Raw genomic sequence first — 20,454 nt, 5'->3', positions numbered from 1 at the left:
TACAGATATAAGATAAAGCAAATACAATAAAATATAAATTGTAGAATCTAGGTGGTGAATATATGGGTCTTCACTCTACAATTCTTTCACCTTTTTTGTATGCTGGAAAATATGTTTCCATATGTTGGAATTTATTTTCATATGTTGGAAAAGAACTGCAAAGAAATCCTGAAATTGCCTAGGTAGGTTGACTGTGGGTAATAATATAGGTACTATAATTATAAAACTATTTTACATAATCATAGCATAAAACATAAGAAAACAAATATATTACTATTATTTGAAATTAAGATTTTTTGTGTAAAAGAGATACAAATATAAAATAAGAAAACAAAAATCTATAAATATCAATATAAACTCATTTTTTAAAAAGTCTTTTATAGCTATGTCCATTGAAAAGGCCTAAAAGCAGAAATACCCCAGTAACAATGAGCACACATAGGGCCCAGATCTTGCTTTCAAAATACCACATTCACCATTTAAGGGAACCAGGACTCTGAGAAATGACCAACTCTAGGCCTGGGGCAGGGAAAATACAAGGCAAACCCAGGCGATCTTTTTGTGTCAGAAAACAAGGAAGTTCTTAAAGATTTCAATAGAGGCATGTCAAAAGAATAAAGAAGCAAGATTGACAAAAATCCCACTGAACAAATTTGGGACAACTTGACAATCAGAAAGATTAATGACTGTAATTGATAAAAATACACTGATTAAATAAAAATCCATGAATACATGGAGAGAGGAAAGAGAGGAATGCTCTAACAGAACAATACCATCCAACAAGTGTAGAAAGAATAAAAGAATTAGACAATCACTGTTTTGCAAACTCCATTATAATAACTGATTTAGAAAAGGATCATAAATGGATGATAAAGCCATTAAGTTGAAGTTTGATAGATAACAGAAAATTCACCCAGTTCCAACACCCCCCAGATTACTTATGAATTGCAAAAGGAAAAATATTCTGTCACAAAGGAGAAAAGTAGCAAATGAAATCTAAACCAGGTTATCAAACAGCATCACTTAGAGTGGTAAAACCAGATATCACATCGCATCAATGGGAAGAATACACAGCACCCAAACTCACCTAGAAAGATTCTTGCAAAAAATGCTTAAGCTAAGGGCCGGCCTGGTGGCGCACTGTAGCAGTGCGCCACTTGGGAGCACGGTGGCGCTCCCGCCGAGGGTTCGGATCCCACATACAGACCGGCTGCTCACTGGCTGAGCGAGGTGCAGGCGCAACACTGAGGGTTGCGATCCCGTTGCCGGTCCCAGTCCGGTACGGGCGCGACACTGAGGGTTGCGATCCGTTGCCGGTCACGGAAAAAGTCAAAAAAAGGAAGAAAAAAAAAAATGCTTAAGCTAAGTCTGATCAAACCTTTAAACCTAACTTCTAGTTATAGCAAAAACAGAGAATATGAAAAAAAGTTTAACGATACCATAAGGAAATGATCAGGCAAACGTAAAATGCGGGTTATTTTTAAAGGATGTCTTTTAAAAGTCTAGACTTTCAAAGCATTAATAACAAGGGGTTTTTAGAAAAGGTACAAATTAAAAGAAACTACACAAGTATAACCAAATGTATTGCATAAATCTTGACTGAATTCTGTTTTGGGGAAAAAACTAGAAAGAATTTTCTTTTGACAACTGGGTAAAATTGAGCATGGGCTGAGTATTAGATGATTCTTATGGGATTATCAAAAATATTTGGCATATGATAATATTTTGATTATTTAGAAGAATATTCTTGCTTTTAGAAGATACACATTGAGGTGTACATGCCATGTTGTTTATAACTTATTTTCAAATGGTTCAACAACAAAAAATGTGTATGTGTTATATGCATATATGTGTGTGCACACGTGTGTGTGTACGTAGAAAAAAGGGAGAGTGGATAAACATATGTGGATAAACTATTAGCTGGTCAATCCAGGTAGAATATACATGATGGTCATTGTACTATTCTTACAACTATTTATATGAAAAGTTTCATAATAAAAAGTTGGTTAAAAAAAAAAAAGAGAGAGAGAGAATGAAATAGGGTGTAAATGCCAGTTTGGAAAATGAAAAGCACAGAGGCTTGTGCTAACAAGAAACAGTAAGAACATGGAAGGAATTGACAAAAAAAAAGAGTAATGACAAAGCACAGAGGCTTGTGCTAACAAGAAACAGTAAGAACATGGAAGGAATTGACAAAAAAAAAAAGAGTAGTATAAATAAGTATTATTAAATTCTATGCCCTATTTGCTCATCATATACATGAAGGGGAGATAGGGCAAACTTTATTTATAAAGCACACGTTAAACTTTTCTTAAGTATGCAGCACTGTTAGTTGTGCGGGGGATATGAAGGAGAGAGAGGAAGAGAAACAACATTAACTGAGTTGTCTCTGCTACGAGCTGCCTCTAAGCTCCAGGCACTAACTCCTTACAACATGAAGTGGGTGGTGAAATCATCTCTATCTCACTAAGAACCAGACATTGTACCTGTTTCCAAAAGTTTATAATTTAACTTTAAAAATATGTCTATAAATAGCTCCATTAGCATACAGTATGTTACAGTGAGATATTCACAGTTCAGATACTACTAAAACTCAGAGGCAAATAATCAGAGTCCTGACTATGGGCATAAAGAAAGGAACAATCATTTTCTGAACAGAATTACCAAGGAAACTTTGATGATGCAGATATGGTGTTGCAGAGCAAAGGGGTTTTGCCAAGTGGGAATGGAAAAGAGGGCACTTCAGTAAAAGCAAAGGCACTGGAGATTAGAACATCAAGAACAGTTTTGGAGATACAGATCAAGCATTTGATGCAATAAATTTGTAAAGTAGAAATGGAGAGAGAAGATTGTGAAAGTAGTCTGGGATCAGACCACAAAGGTCCTGGGTGCCCATCTAAGGAATTTTAGTAAATAGAAACCTTTAACTGTTTTTCAAGAAGTGGACAGATATAAGCAGTCTTTTAAGTAGATATTACTGGCTATTGCAAGCAGGAAAATGTGGGGAGATAGTCTAGTTTACTAGTCAAACACAACTAGCAAATTGACAGATTGCTGTAACCAAGCTATCCTACGCTCTAAACTAAGGCAGTAAGCAATCTGTGCCCCTCGCCCTGACTACCTACTGTCTACTCAACTTAGAAAATTTTCTGCATCCCACTTTTTTGGATCATCCTGACTCTACTGTGAATTGTATACAACCTGGTTATCTTTTGCTTATTTAAGCATAAAAACAGACAGTGTACTAGAAGGTGTTTCATACATAAACACAATTTAGAAAAAAGTTTTTGTTACAAGAATATAATAATGGAACATTTAGCCAGTTACTGATATTCTCAGAAGAGTATGTGGTTTAAAGAAAAAAAATGACATCACTTATTTCTCAACTAGAATTCCTCATCTAAGCCACAGAGTGACTATTTTCTCAATTCTTCCAAGGATGGCACAAAACTAGCACTATTCTAATATACATAAGTTAAGGGAGTCTGTTCAGCATCACATCACCAAGATGGTGGAATAGATGATCCTGGTGTTGCTCCCCCCGCCCCCACCAGTCAACTTACAACTATTAAATCACAACAACTGACATCCTCTAATCACTGGAACTTGGAGGAAGGGGAACAATCTGCTGGGTCTCTTAAGGCACAGAAATCTGTGGTGAGTGGGAGGAGCAATTACCCCATCAGATCCAGCTCCAGCTTCTCACAGAGCAGCTACCAGCCTACAGAGCAGCTACCAAAAGACGGTAAAGCTGCAGTAGTGCCCTTTGGTGAAGCTACTTGAAGAATGCAAGGGACAAGGGTGCCCTGACCACTGGCAAAAGAAAAAAAGCACTTTAGAGCAGACCTATCCCATTTCCCAGGCCAACTAAGCTGCTTGCAAACATCTCCTGTGCCAACATAGGAGGGAGAGGGCTTCAGCCAACAGGAGGAAGAAACCACCCAGAAGTCACTGGGTCTTCTCAGAAGACTTATGTGGGGACTACCCCACAGAAAATGTTTGCAGTGCCAAAAGGGGGAGGGCTGATCCACCAGAGGTCCCTCAGGAAGCAACATGAGTAGCTGATCTGTCTTCTTATTGTCATGGTGCCAGACAGTGGAGACCAGGCAGTGCAACTGAACTGCTAGGGGCACAGTTTTCAGGAAAGACTCAGTCCAGGGCCATAATTTCCACACAGCCCGGTGGTGTTTGTGGTGACCCTACAGGACCCAGAAGTGAATAAAAGGCCAACATATGAATTCAGCAAAGTGGAAGGAAACAAAATCAACACACAAAAACCAATAGCATTCCTATATGGCAATAACAAAATACCTAAAGAAGAAATACAGTAATCCCGTTCACAATAGCTATGACAAAAAAAAAAAAGAAAGAAAGACCTAGGAGTAAATTTAACAAAGGAGCTGAAAGACATCTACAATGAAAACTATAAAACATTGGTGAAAAAAACTGGAGAAGACATAAATAAATGGATATCCCATGTTCATAGGTTAGAAAAATTGTCATCAAAATGTTCATATTACTCAAAGCAATGTACAGATTCAGTGCAATCCCTATCAAAACACCAATGACATTCTTCACGGAAATAGAAAAAACCACTCATGTTTCATCTAAAGAAAAGAAAAAAAGGTTAATCCTTATAGAAGTAGAGAGCAGAATAATGATTACTAGAGGCTGGGATGGGAGGGGATTGGGGGTCATAGAGAAGTAGAGGACTAATGAGTACAAAACTATTCCATCTGCGCTAAGTGAATCATTGTGCAGTATATGCATGTATTAAACTATTCCATCTGCGCTAAGTGAATCATTGTGCAGTATATGCATGTATTAAAACAACACAGTGTATATTACAAATATGAACAAGTAAATATTAAAACAAGAAAAAAAAAAAAGAAAAACAGACTTAAAGTTTGTATGGAACCACAAAAGACTCCATATAGCAAAAGCAATCTTTAGCAAAAAGAACAATGTTGGAGGCATCACACTTCAAAATATACTATAAAGCTATAGTAAGCAAAACAGCGTGGTACTGGCATAAAAACAGACAAACAAAAAAAAATTGACCAACAAAACAGAATAGAAAGCCCAGAAATAAACCCGCACATCTATAGCCAACTGATTTTCCACAAAGGGGCCAACAATATACACTAGGGAAAAAGCCTCTTCAATAGGTGGTGCTGGGTAAACCAGATATCCACAAGCAGAAGATTGAAACTAGACCCCTATCTCTCACCATACATAAAAATCAACTCAAAATGGATTAAAGATCTAAATTTATGACCTAAAACTATGAGACAACTAGAAGAAAACATAGGGGAAACACTACATGACATGGGAGTGGGCAGCACTTCTTTGAACAAGACTACAAAGGCATAGTAACTAAAACAAAGATAGACAAATGCAACTACGACAAACTAAAAAGTTTCTGCACAGCAAAGGACACAATGAAAAAAGTGAAGAGAGAACTTACAGAATGGGAGAAAGTGTTTGCAAATTACACATCAGACAAGGGGCTAATGTCCAGAATATATAAGGAATTCAAACAACTCAACAAAAAAAAAAACCCCAAACAACCCAATTAGAAAATGGGCAAAGGACCTGAATAGAGATTTCTCAAAAGACAACATACAGGGGCCGGCCCGGTGGCGCACTGCTATAGTGCGCCGCTTGGGAAGCGCGGTGGCGCTCCTGCCGAGGGTTCAGATCCCACATACAGACCGGCCGCTCACTGGCTGAGTAAGGTGCGGGGTGCGGCGGCACTCCCACCGAGGGTTCGGATCCCACATACAGACCGGCCGCTCACTGGCTGAGCGAGGGGCGGGAGCAACACTGAGGGTTGTGATCCCGTGGCCGGTCCCGGTCCGGTATGGGCGCGACACTGAGGGTTGCGATCCGTTGCCAGTCACGAAAAAAGACAAAAAGGGAAAAAAAAAAAAAAAGATGACATACAAATGGCCAAGAGGCACATGAAAAAATGCTCAACAACCCTAATAATCAGGGAAATGCAAACTAAAACCACAATGAGATATCATCTCACTCTAGTTACAATGGCTATTATCAAAAAAGACAAAATAAATGCCGGTGAGGTGAGGGTGAGGATGTAGAGAAAAGGAAACTCTTCTGCATTGTTGGTAGGAATGTAAATTGGTGCGGCCATTGTGAAGAACAGTAAGGAGGTTCCTCAGAGAACTAAAAATTGAGCTACGTTATGACCCAGCAATCCCATACTGGACATATACCCAAAGGAAATGAAATCAGTATATTGAAGAGACACCTGCAATCCCATGTTCATTGTACTATTCACAATAGTCAAGACATAGAATCAACCTAAATGCCCATTAACAGATGAATGGATTTAAAAAACTGTAGCATATACATAATAGAACACTAACCAGCTGTAAAAAAAAAAAAAAAAAAAAAAAAAAAAAATAAATAAATCCTGTCATTTGCAGCAACTTAAGTAGAACTGGACACCATCATGTTAAATGAAGTAACCAGGCACAGAAAGACAAATATTGCATGATCTCACTCACATGTGGAATCTAAAAAAAAAAAAGTGGTTCTCATAGAAGTGAAGAGTATAAAAATGGTTACCAGGAAGAGAGAGAGAGGAAGTGGTGAATTAATGGGTACAAAGTTATGCTATCTACCCTAAGTGAATCGATGTTCATGTGTTGAAACAATACACATTAACCCACAAATACGTACAAATAAACATTAAAAAAAAAAAAGTTCAGTCAATGCATATAATGAATGTCTTGGGGCATTAAGGCTTAATTCTTCCCTGTAATCCAAGTTTCTAAAGGCTGTAAAATGAAGTAAGATTATTTGATAGTGTTAATAAATTCATCAGATTGAGAAATAACTGAAAACTGTTTAAAGAACTGCTATAGATGGAGAGCACCTTGAGTGAATATCAATCAGAAAAGCCCTAAATAAATGTATGCATTAGTTTTGATTACTTATTTCTCTAATCAAAAGTTATTTTTATTATCATATCACTTCTATGTCTGCCTATTCTTATTTTCCCTAAAAATTGGTTATTTTAATTATTTTGTCTTATCACCCTTTTAATACTCTGCTGCCAGAAAGCCGTTCCAAAACACCCATTTTACCATGTGTCTTTCTTGCTTAAAAGAGAATGATAAAGGATAAATAATAAAAAGAAAAAATAAATGTAAAGCCCTGTAATAACTCACCACGGCATCTTGAAGTGGTAGAAAGCACATGAACTGTATCTTGGAGCTGGGAGGGGGTACAGGGGCTTTTAAGTCATCTGGGTTCATGTCCCAGCCATATAAACATTGTGTGCCCTTGCACACATTTCTAAAATGTCTAAGTCCCAGTTTCCAAGTCTTTAATAAAGAGGTTTACACCTTTTAAGTGACACATAATAATTGTATATATTTATGGGTACACAGTGATATTTTGGTACATGTATACAATGCATGATGTTCAAATCAGGGCAACTGGAATATCCATCATTACAAACATTTACTATTTCTTTGGATTGAGAACATCTGAACTCCTCTCTTCTGGCCATCTGAAAATATACCACAAATTATTAGCACTCCTATAGAACTAGAACTTTCTTTAATCCTGCATTCCCCTTCCTTTTCAACTTTGGCTTAGTTTCAGCCTCAACTAAACACATCTCTTTACTGCTCTTGAATAATTCATACTCATCTTTCACCCTAAATTTTTTCCTATTTCTTTTTCTTAGAATGCTGCTTTCCTCCTACTCAACCAAGCGAACTCTATTCATCCTTCATGATCTAGAAGACCCAGACCCAATTCATCCATTAGACCTTCCTCAATTCAACCATTTCATACTGATTTAATTCTTCTTTGAAAAAGCCTAGATTTAATGTCATTTTTTGACATTTTTTTCATAAAATTTTTGAGTAGACTGGTGTTCTCATTGGCCATTTATTTTAACTCTGGCAGCAATATTAATAAAGCATTTTTCTACCTTAAAGACTACATCAAAACCAAACTAAGAAACAGACTGCTGAGTTCCTAAGGGCTAAATATACTTATATTCTCATATTTTGACAATTTTTTTGATATGAACATGCTAGCACAGTGCTTACTAAGTGTTCTGCAAATAGCAGATAATTGATATTTGATTGACAAACCAAATGGTATGACTTTCTTCAAGGAACTTAAAAAGCTAACCCAAGACTCTCAATTTTCAAATCATTTTTATGTAATAAGAAGGCAAGTATTATAATTTCCAGTTATATTTGATCAGTGACTTCTGGTTGCTCCTGCACACAGAAAATAAAGTTGTAAACAAAAAAATCCATACAGAATAGTCAGGATTTCTTTAAATTCCAGAAATAATTCAATAATTGAAGGAAACAATACTTTTATATGAATGATGAATATAAGTATGTGTACATAGCAGCAAAGGTATTTTCATCAAAGATAATCAGTAAAGAATCTGAAAATCATATACACTTTCAGTTAACAGTCCCAGATATGTTTCCCATCTTTGCTATATAAATGCAACAGGGATTAGAGTTATTTAAAATTTTTATATATCAGCAACTTCAGAAAAGTCATACTGCCAAATTAAGAAAATAGCCAATTCACAGTTCATCATAAATATTTAAAGAACATTAAATATGGAGACAGGTTTGGGTATAGAATATTCCAGACAGTATGAGAGATAATATAATATTGGATGCTTAGTCCCACACTTTTTAAACCAGTGTTCTCAAACACCTACACTGAAGCAGCCCCCCCCCACGCACCCCCAGCATTCACAAAAGACCCTATAGGCTGATGAGAAGAAACATATCTCCAGAAGTAAGAGATCATAACCCAAAACTATACCACAATTTTAACATTCTCGTAAAAATGCATGTTCTCAGGAGACATTTATTCTATAAATTTGCACATCTCTTGACACATAATTAGGTACTCTCAGTGATGTGTGACCCAGTTTGAGAAGCATTGACTTAAATCAACATGACTATCTGAAAAATATTTTCCTAGATTAGATACTGGCAGAATTTCATTTTATAATGTCTAGGGCATGTAATAATAAAAACTATTTGACATTTGTTGAGTACTAAGTATGCAAAAGGCATTACATTTTTAGATCTATAAAATCTCAATTTTCAAAATATAAATATCATACCTGTTGTAATGAAGGAACTGAGGTACAGAGAGATTAAAATAGCTATCCCATGGCCATACAGCTAATATATTTGGTTACTTTGTACCCAGGTGTCTATTACATTACAATCTCTTCAATACTTTATTTTCACAAAGACCTCCTCTGACCTGTTTTTACCTTACTTTTCAAGAATTTAATGGAGGTACACTGTGACCAGTCAACAGCCACTAATGTCTAAAAAGAAACTTTTCACTTGTGCCAGAACTATAAGACCAATCAACAATGAAGGATGTAGGACTATTTATATTTTAAACAGACAGCAAGATCTAGTCACTAAATCGAGCCAATTCTTAGATCCAAGTAAGACTTGGCACTGTAAATATGATAAGATGTAAATTTCATACTCAAATCATAGATCTAATGCAAAAGGGTAGCATGGGATGACAGAGAGAACACAGGACCAGAAGTTACTTAGCTAGTACCTGTCCTCGAGTAAGTCACTTGCCTTTCTAGGACTTATGTTCAACACATGAAGGAGATGAGTTAGCCAAGTTCCCTTCTATTCATAGGTTTTATATCTTTATAATTTTGCTGCCCACTCATTTCAATTTCTATAGCTAAGTCTCTATTATTCCCAGCTAGTACTTTTTTTATTAGCACATCTCTAAGCAATTAATTTTTTAAAATCTACATTTCTGTATACTCAACTTTCACTCCTTTCTTCTTACCAACTTTCATTTTACAATTACAAATTGAACACATTAAAATTGCTTAAAGAAATGCTGCCTAATAGTAAGTTCACTCTGAGCTCTACTATCAAATGTTTATGATGTCAGCTGCCACTTCAGTGTATTCTTCTTTTAAAGATTTGGTGATTTGACATTTGTACTTAAGCTTAAATTATACTGTGTTTTTAATTCAAATATTTAAGTACATTAAAAGCCATAAGTAAAATATGCTACTAACCATTTTCCAGTTTGATTTGCAATCTGCTCTTCTAATTTCTGTAGCTCCAATGTGTACGCCACTATTCGAGCATTGCACACCATGAGATTCTTAACTGCATGTAAAACTTGATCTTTCTGAGTGCTCAGAGAAAGGAGTTTCCATATTCCTTCTCGCATTCGAATTTCTAAGTCTATTTTTTCTTGAATGCTGCAGCCCTAAAAAAAAAAAAAAAAAAGAGAAAAGCATTTTTTAAAAAGTAGTAGAAATCCAAAATTGTAACATTTCTTTTTACCCCTATTAGATGGAAAATATACTAGATATCATTATACTTTTATACATTGGGGAAGAAATGAAGTTGTAATATATGATAGCATAAAAATATAGCTATTTAAATATGCTTTTTGCAAGACCTTAATTTCTTAGAACTTAAAGTCTTTACAATCTAGTGGATGAATAGAACAGAAACAAAGGTGACAAACATTACATGTTCTTAATACAACTGTACTTAGTTCAGTAGTGTCCTCCCTAAATTCAGGTCTCTCTAGAATCTAAGAATGTTTAACCTTATTTGGATATAGGATTATGCCGATGTAATTAGTTAAGATGAGATCATACTGGATTAGAGTAGGCCCTAAATCCAATAACATGTGTCCTTAGAAGAAGCCCATGTAAAGACAGAGACTGGAGAAGGAACACCAAGAACTGATGGCAACCAGCAGAAGCTGTGTGCAAGGAAGTTTTCTTTCCTAAGACCTTCAGAGGGAGCACGGCCCTGCCAATACCTTGATTTCAGACTTCTGGTCCCTAGAACTATAAGAGAATAAATTTCTATTATTTTAAGCTACCCAGACTTAGTCATTTGTTATGGTAGCTTTGGAAAATATACAATAACTAATGTAAATATACCACGTATACATATTACATAAGTTGTATTACTGAATGGCAACATGTGGTTAGTGACACTGAATTAACCAAGGAAAAACTTTCTGAAAGATCAGATGCTGAATAAAGGAGCCAAGGATTAGCAGCAGGGAGGTAACAAGCTGTTTGTCATGGTAAGCAGTGTAGATAAAATCTCTGAAGCAACAGAGTGAAATGAAAGCACTGTGCTTAGAAAATGTCAGAAAGCTTAGCTACCTGGAAAAGAGATTTAGAATATAGTTCTGGACATATTTATTTTAGTTTTCAGAATCACCATGAAACTATTTAACATTTTAGTTCTGAAAGTCTTATTCCATACAATTATCTTTTAATGGCCTGATTCTACATACAAGTTTCACATGTAATATTAAAATTCTACAAACTGAATGTACAGTTCTGATTTAATTTAGTCACTTTGCAAAAATTACAAATCCTCTTTACTACAAACATGTAATAATGCTTCCAATATGTCTATTTCTAAAATAAAGTAGGGCTGGCCAGTTTCTCAGTTGATTAGAGTTCAGCCTTATAACACCAAAGTCACTGGCCAGCTGCCAAAAACAAAACAAAAAAAGTAAAGTGATCATCCTGGCTTCTGTGGCTAAAAGAAGAAAGAAAAAAAAAACCCAAAAAGACAAAAAAACAGAACACCATAATTTACCTTCTAGTGGGATCAAAATATAAATCAAAAAATGTCAATGGAATCTAATAACAAAGATTCAAATATTAAAAAGACAGTCTTTTTAAAAAGAAAAAAATCTAAAAGGAGAGCAGATAGTCTATTAAGATTACCTATAGTGGGATCAAAATATAAATCAAAAAATGTCAATGGAATCTAATAACAAAGATTCAAATATAAAAAAGACAGTCTTTTTAAAAAGAAAAAAATCTAAAAGGAGAGCAGATAGTCTATTAAGATTACCTAGGGCCGGGCCCATGGCTCACTCGGGAGAGTGTGGTGCTGATAACACCAAGGCTGCGGGTTCGGATCCCATATAGGGATGGCCGGTTAGCTCCCTTGGGAGAGCGTGGTGCTGACAACACTAAGTCAAGGGTTAAGATCCCCTTACCGGTCATCTTTTAAAAAAAAAAGATTACCTAAAAAAAGAAACTTTAGTAGATGATTTAACTTGACTATTCAAATCCAACTGTATTATTCACATGCAGAAAACAGGTCTATTTAATTACCTTCTGTAATTACCACATAAGAACCTTTTCTTGCAGTGTTGTAACTCAAAACTGGTGTATTATATAAATGTAGTCATAAGCTGGTTTTCTTTCTTTACACATGACTGAATTTCAACAACTGCCTTTCATCATTTTATGACTTAGCCCCAAAGTAAATTCTTCTTTAATATAATTAGCAATTAATTATAAGAATTATCTATGTAACCCATATGTCTATAGAAATAAACTCTGCCAGACTGGTTAGTATTGGAGAGTGCACATAGGGAGCAACTTGAAGCTGGGATGAATAGCTTTACTCTACTACTCAAATATAAACAAATACCATCTGGTGTCACTAAATTCAATTTTGCTTTTTAGATGCTATGATGAGGCAGCCAGTTGAACTAGCACAGTGATTCTCAAAGCTAGCTGCATACTAGAATCATCTAAAGAAGAGAGGAAAAGCCTTATAAAAGACCTCAACCTGTGACTTAACCCAAACCAATTAAGGTCTCTGGAGGTGGAGCCTGGGCATTTTTTTTTTCAAGTTCCTCTAGTGATTTAATGTCCGGGGTAGAGAACCACTGCTGGACTATTTGAATTCTACAGCAACCTTGAAAGTTGCAACAACCTTAAGGAACCAGCAGGTGGCCACAGCCACATGAAGGAATTAGTTTGTGCTTCTGGGGTTTTTCATGAAGACTCTTTTCTCCATCATTTACCGATGAAGACCCCATTAAATTATAGAGGTTTGGGAAATAGTGGAAAAAGGAAATGTAAAGTTGGGTTTTTAAAAAAAACTTCTGTGTAAGAGACTGAGTTAATATTAATTAAGGAAATGAGGTATATTTATATTACTATTAGAATTTTATCCTTTAGAGCAGAGGTCAGCAAATTATGGCCTAGCTCGCACCTGCTTTTGTATGTAAAGTTGTACTGGAGCATAGTCACGCCCATTCCTATTGTCTATGGCTATTTTCAAGCACAACGGCAGAACTGAATAATTTCAATAGAGACTGTGTGTCCTGCAAAGCTGAAAATATTTACTCTCTGGCCCTCTTCAGAAATAGTGGCTGACCCCTACCCCAGCCCAATTAACATACGTAGTAAACTATGACTCTGCCTCCCTTCCTGAGGCACATCTCTGATAAATGGATCTCGGAGGGCTGACACAAATGGGATGAATTGGTAAGTGTATGTGTACCGTTTTGAAGGTATCCAGAGTTTTTTTTGTTGTTTTTTTTTAAAGGCTATTGTTTTAGCCAGTTTTGTGCTTTCTATGCAACTTCTTTTTTAGTACACATCTACATTGTATTTAAAGAAAAAAACCTTTCTGGTCCAGCAATACTAACTCTAGCCAAGAAAACATTTATGGAAAACCAAAGAACTTATCTTGAGTTAATAAGGGTACAAAGTGCTGCTCAAGGTAGAACTGATGTGTAGTGCTAACCACAGTGAGAATAATGATTATGTAATAAGGGCATCCTTTGAGTATTAAATGGTGATGTTTACTGATTTCACAGACGAAGAGTAGAAAGCTAAAACATCACTGTTGCTGCCTCAGCCAAATAGTATGACCAGGTAGAGTAAGAAGATTGATTAGGACCAAAGATAAAAGCATGTTTCCCCGGACCCATCCCTCTTAGAAGTGTTTGATTCCAAGTCTCCAGGGAGAGCAAGTATGGGGTAGAGACATCTCTTGTTATTTCTTCTTCAATTTTCTGAATAGAGACTTGCTTCTAAGCAAGTCAAACAGAAGCCTACGTCAACGTCCTGATCTTGTAAGGACCTGAAGACAGGCTGATAAAAATAAATACACAGGAAACCTTAAAAGTAGAAACCTAGGTTATGTAAAAAAAAAAAATCTACTAGGTTTTAAGAATTAGAATGGCACAAAGGAAGTGGAAAAAAAAAAGGCCTTGTTGGTATTAAGAACTGACGATAAAAATAAATACACAGGAAACCTTAAAAGTAGAAACCTAGGTTATGTAAAAAAAAAAAAAAAATCTACTAGGTTTTAAGAATTAGAATGGCACAAAGGAAGTGGGAAAAAAAAGGCCTTGTTGGTATTAAGAACTGACAAAAAAAAAAAAAATTTAAATTGGGTTGCTGTTAAGTTAGAAACTATCCAGATAGTAATGCAGATAAAAACTATCACCCACCTAATGGATGTAGTTAAGCCATGTTACCTAAGAGATCAAAGTGGAGATGAAGAAAAAGAAGATTGCAAAAGAATACATACAGTATGATCACATTTTTCTAAAAGTGTGTGTATTTTAAGAATTGTTTATGTACAGATAAAAGTACGGAAATTGTTAATGGCCATTCTGGGGGAGCGAACTGAGAGAATTCTTCAATTCATATGTGTCTGTATATGTCGACTTTCTTGCAGTGAAGTAGTATTACTTCTCAAATTTTATTTTTATGAGATTTCAAAAGATTAAACATTTGTGAGAAAAGGTAGGTGACTTTTGAATGAATGAATGAAACAAAAGATAATACCAAGAACAGTCATCTCTCAAGTATGCCTCAGTTCTAGGTGCTGTGCTCAAGTACTTTAGAGTGGTTCTCAAATTCCAACAACCTTCTAAGATAGGAATTAAACCTATTCTACAATTGAAGATACTGAGACTTAGAAAAGAAAGACTGAGAAAAGATAAGTAACCCATTCAAGGATGCACAACAGGCAGAGTTGGATTTGACCTGAATCTGACTCCAAAACCAGTATTCTGTGCTGAGAGGAGTAACAGATGACTCCAAAGTTTGAGCATGTTTGACTAGTGTGTGAGCACCTCAAAATCTTTGGTCTTGTCCCTACCAGATGGCAGCTTCCTTCATAGCAAAGAAAATATACCAAATAAAAATTCGGTGTTAGGTATAAAATTCTCTGACTTTCAATATTCCTGTTAGATTGGAACCTACTACTATTTTGTGATTTTTCTCCAAGATCCAAACAAAAGAAGTAATTCCATATTTCAATTATTGTGATTTTCTACCGTCTAAGAAATCACAAAGTATTTTACTTTACCACATGTAAATAACTCAGCCATTATGAATATTTAATATTTAAACATTCATTCCGTGCAGCTAGACTTCTTTCATGACCTTAGCCTCTTGTCTCTACTGTACCATTCCCAAATATTACTGCAGCACACAGCTGAATAAATACACTGGGACAGATAAACCAACACCTATATTACACCTGTAAGAGATCGCCAATTCATTAAAAACCAAAATTTTGTCAACAATCAGGACATCCAAAGTGCATAACAGGATAGAAAGAAGTACTTTACATCAAAATCTTTGAAATTTTTGAAAATGTTGGCAGAAAACAGCATAAAGTACTAATAAAGATACTGGACTTCTTTGGCATAATGACTATTAATGTCTTGCTTTAGTTTTCACCGTATTATTAAGGACTGCCTAATAATTTTGTATCTGCTGAGGAAATTTCAGGTATCTAAACAAAGACATTAGATTGCACCATACAACACTGCAAATATTCTACAAATTTTGACTTACAAAACTGGCAGTTTCATATGGTTTAACAACTTCAGAAGTAAGTAAAAGGAAATGGAGATTTAAATGAAAGTGAAGATCCAGTTAAAGCAATCAAAGTTTTCTTTTAAGACCCTAAAGTTATGGTTAAGAGTGGAAAGTATAACAGTTTAATAACTGATGTTGCCAAGAAATAATGTTGATCTACGTCAAGTGAAAGCTTTCTAACACATTTCACGTGGCTAAAAAAGCAAACATCAAATTTCCACGCAATTCAAAGCGTCCTCCTCCTTTCCTTTCTAATTATTTGTGAAAAGAACTTTTTCTAAAGTTCAGAGGTTGCAGTTTGCTCCTGCACCCGTCCCCTCTCCCACAACAGTTTATGTTCTGTGTAGCTATAGCTCCAGTAACTGAATTTCATTCAATCCAGTAATAAGCCAACTGTCCTCCACCGGCCTCCTTGGCTTTCCTGGAGATCCCGGAGCACCCACTTCCCCTGCGTCACCTACACTTGCAAAAACACGAATGTGCAAACCGTGGGGAGGGCGGCGGACAGGTGTGCCCGGAAATGCTCGGCGGGACCCCAGCGTCGTTTCCCCCATTCCGGGCCTCCGTTACCTCCCTAAGAAATCTGAGGAGGTGAGAGCGGGGGCAGGTCCAAGCCCTCTGGAGCCTCAAGAGTACAGCGTCCTAGTTCGTCCCTTTGTTTGTGGCCCCGGCCGAGTGCGAGACGCAGAGTGGGGCTTTCCCGCCGGCGAGACAGAGCTGAAGCCGGTTCCCCTCCGTCCGCGGCCCGCCGCTCCCACTCACCTGCTGGGCGGGAAGCCCCGCCAGGCCCAGCTCGGGCGCCCTCGACGTCTGCCCCTCCATCTCCAGCGCGAACAGCCGGGGCCGCCACAGCTCCGTCAAAGGGAAGATTTGAAAAGCCCGCCCCCGGCTGGAGCCGCCGAGGACACCAACCGCCGGCCGTACCACGTCCCGGCCGCCGGGGAGGGGGCGCAGGGGACCGGAGCCGGCGCGCACGCGCAGTGTGCGCGGCCGCCGCTCCCGCCGCCGGAAGTTTGCGGAGACCCGAGATCCCCGTGCGGGCCAGGCAGGGAAGAGGGGAGCTGCGGGCTGACTTAAGGCCCTGGCTGGGATGGAGGCGGGCCTGAGACAAGAGCGGGCGGGGCCTCAGGGGAAGAGTCGGCGACTGTGCGCACCTGACCCGGCGCCGGGGTTTGGCTGCTGGTTTTCGTGGCACGCCCTTTGCGCTGGGAGCCTTGTGCTGGCATTCCACCGAAGGTCCGCCCAAGTCCTGGGGGGTGGAAGGGGGGCAGGACAGACTCGAGGCTGCAGTGCCTGGACCTCCACAGACGACTTAGGGACATATGGTGTCACTAGGAGCCCACGATCTCGCTCCCAGAGAACGAGGTGACATTGATCGCAAACACGGTGCTAACTCTCTCCTCTCACATAGCACAGCGTGGTCATCCAGAGTCACTCAGAAATCATGGCCTTATTAATCGGGCTCGTGAGACACTTCAGGCATTCGCAAGATCTTGTGTTTTACCCCCAGTGTTTCTTTACAAACCCAGGTGCTCCCCACCCAGGTTCTCTGTTCTTTCTTGCCAACAAAAAAAAAAAAAAAAGAAAGAAAGAAAGAAAGAAAGAAAAGCCATTATTCTTTTTCTGGAGTTCCCCTACCAACATCCAAGGAGACAGCAAAATGGAATGGTATTTCCCAAGAATCCCACTTCTTGCTGCCCCTAAAGATGAGCACAAAGATACCTTCTAATTAAAGGGTTTCATTTATTGTAATGGGAAGTATGGAACTTTAAAAAATCAAAATCGAAGTGGCAAAGATTTCAGACCCTTGTCAAGTCCTTAAGTTCATTGTCCCTATCTTATTTTGATTTCCCCTTGAAAAGGCAACAGGAAGCCTCTTCAGACGTTTTCCTCCTAAAGGAGAACCTGATAAACCCTCCTACCCTCACCTCATAGATGGCCTTGAGCACTTTTTTCTCCATAAATAAGATGACCATATTTTTTATTTGCCTGGGACAGTCCCTGATTGGGTTTGTTGTACCAATATCCCACCAATCTTGCATTTGTCCCAGTCAAAGTAGATATTAAATTATACGGTCATCTTATCCACAAGGCCCTTTTTAAAGCAGTTGTTTTGAAGATGTACTTTAAAAATATAATAGATGCCCTTCCTCTCAAAGGGATAATTTGCCTCTTTAAGGACCTTTGGACTAAACGATACTAGAAGCTGCTCAGTTAAGAATGATTCTCCCCTTACATTAGGAATGTTTGGGTCATTAAGAATGACCCATATCCTTACACACAACTATAAAATATGTGGAGCTCAAAATTACCAACACAGAGCTCACCTTGCTCTCTTCAAACACAGATCTGAATTCCAGAGTCATTAGGTGCCCCTTCCCCGAGTGCACACCTCTCTCTTATGCTACCACTTTGTGGTGTAATTACCACCTTTTCAATGTGAGCTGCATGAGCCTAGTACAGTACCTGACTCATAAAAGAAATACACACAAAGAGCTCATCGTCAGACATACAGTATTTATCATACAACACACACAGCTCTCAAACTCAGATCAAAATACAGCATTTCATGAAAATGGGCAAGCCAAACAATTTGAAATTGAAGACTGATGGACTATTTGATGAAGGAATACTAGTTATATAGTTGGGGATCTATTTATTTATAATACTCAAAGAAAGATCTAGGAAAGGCCATATTTATAAATTATTTATAGAATATACACAGTTGCTATTAAAGACCTTTCTCTTTGGAGAAGATAGGATGTGGTCTTATCTCTTAATTACTCACCAAGGGATGTGCCCAGGAAGTGCTTAAGTGCTTAACTATTATGTGGTGATTAAAATTCCTCGGAGTAGGACTTCTGTATCCTTATTTATCCCCAGGTCCTTTCTTGTTACTGTTAGTTTCATCAAACATAATTTTCTCTGTTGCGTGTAATGTAAATAAAAAATAGAATCATCCGTGGGAACTATTAGAAGGTTAAAAGTTCTCGTGCAGTAGTTTGATTAGCCTGAGAACTTATCTATTTATTTTACACTTCTCAGAAAGAAGTACTACTTTTCACCATCTAAAATATTCAAGTGATAATTTTGGGGCATCTCTTGACTCATCCTCCTTGGGCGTTCACAAAAGGTTGATAGCCACCCAGCTGTGCAGATAGTAACTTCAGCTGGAGGTTGAGTGATGGAATTACTGCCCAACAAATATTACTCCTTATTATAAGGTCAATATTTAAGCTAATTATAATATAGTTATTAGTTATATTTAATATAACAAATAGATAGTATTTAATAATTAATACAATAGAAAATCAGTATTTGACATAGACCAGCCAATTTAGATAATACTAAAAAAAGTTCCAGTGTATTTTTCTTCTTTCTTCCCTTTCTCTTTTTAACTCTTTAAGAGGCTAAAGGAAAAGAAAACATTAAATTCTTTTTTACATAACAGATCCATAATTTTAAAATATGTAGTTTGATGCAGAACAGGTAACTGTTGTGATTTTGAATACCCACCTAGCTTCTCAAAAAAATTTTTATTAAAAAATTCTCTTGGTTCTTCCTTTACTCATCTGTTCACCTTGTAGATAACGGGTTTAGAATGAACTTGACAGACTCAAGCTGTATTTTGAGTTATATACAAAAAGAGAGAGAGAAGGAACTGAGGTAAGATGCTAAGCAGAGGTGCAGCATTTTCTTAAACGAACAGGTCATAATCTACAACAGCTGAAACATCATGTAATCATGAGGAGGATATGAAATGCAGAGTCTGAGGACTTATTAGCCCTATAACCTTGGGCAAGCCACTCAGTTTCCTTATCTATAAAATAAAAATAATAATACCCATCTTATTTTTAAAGGTTGTTGGGAAACTCGGATAAGATTTGTGAGAGTGCTTTGTAAACTGGTTATCCCACAAAACCACGAGTTATTACCACCGTAGGAAGAAAACATCGTTACCAAAAGGCAACTTATAGGACCTGCAGAACTCTGAGAACTGGGGCCGGCCCGGTGGTGCACTGGATAGTGCGCCACTTGGGAAGCGCGGCGGCGCTCCCGCCCGAGGGTTCAGATCCCACATGCAGACCGGTTCCCACTCACTGGCTGAGCGAGGCGCAGGGGCGACTCTGAGAACTGGGGCCGGCCCGGTGGTGCACTGGATAGTGCGCCACTTGGGAAGCGCGGCGGCGCTCCCGCCCGAGGGTTCGGATCCCACATACGGACCGGTTCCCGCTCACTGGCTGAGCGAGGCGCGGGAGCAACGCCGAGGGTTGCGATCCCGTTGCCCGTCCCCGGTCCGGTACGGGGGCAACACTGAGGGTTGCGATCTGTTGCCGGACATGGAAAAAGACAAAAAAAAAAAAAAAAAGAACTCTGAGAACTGAACAAGAAAAACTTATGTGAACTGGATATATTCAAGATACATCACCTATTGACAAAAAATACCTAAATCATATATAAAGAACTCCTGTAAATCAATAAAAGTCCAATTGGTGAACGTTCAAAAGGTATGGTAGGCATATTATAGAAGAATAAACCCAAATGACAAATAAAAAATGTGAAAGGTTGCTCAACCTTATTATTAGTCTGTAAATAGCAGATTAAGACCCCAAAGAGCTATTTTATAGTCACTAGATTGAGAAGTGTTAAGAAGTCTGATAATACTACAAATTGGTAAAGATGCACGTCCAAGGGATATTACGCACTGGTGGAAGAGATGTAAATGTGTTCAACACTTCGGGGAAAAT

At 37.7% G+C, this 20,454-nt stretch overlaps 1 protein-coding gene across 1 annotated transcript in view; it reads right to left on the bottom strand.

The window, feature by feature from the left end:
• Positions 1–16,528, bottom strand: part of RTKN2 (rhotekin 2) — a 65,785-nt gene extending 49,257 nt beyond the window's left edge. The window contains exons 1-2 of the mRNA XM_008567459.1: positions 16,469–16,528; positions 10,091–10,287 (exon numbers count right to left, since the gene is read on the bottom strand). Coding sequence (XP_008565681.1) covers positions 10,091–10,287; positions 16,469–16,528 — 257 coding nt within the window. The remainder of the gene's footprint in view (positions 1–10,090; positions 10,288–16,468) is intronic.
• Between the last annotated feature and the right edge of the window lie 3,926 nt (positions 16,529–20,454).

The sequence above is a fragment of the Galeopterus variegatus genome, unplaced genomic scaffold (assembly GCF_000696425.1).
Source record: "Galeopterus variegatus unplaced genomic scaffold, G_variegatus-3.0.2 Scaffold320, whole genome shotgun sequence".
NCBI classification, from domain to species: domain Eukaryota; kingdom Metazoa; phylum Chordata; class Mammalia; order Dermoptera; family Cynocephalidae; genus Galeopterus; species Galeopterus variegatus.
Note: the sequence above shows the minus strand (reverse complement) of the source record. Positions and strands in the feature narration are given on the sequence as shown.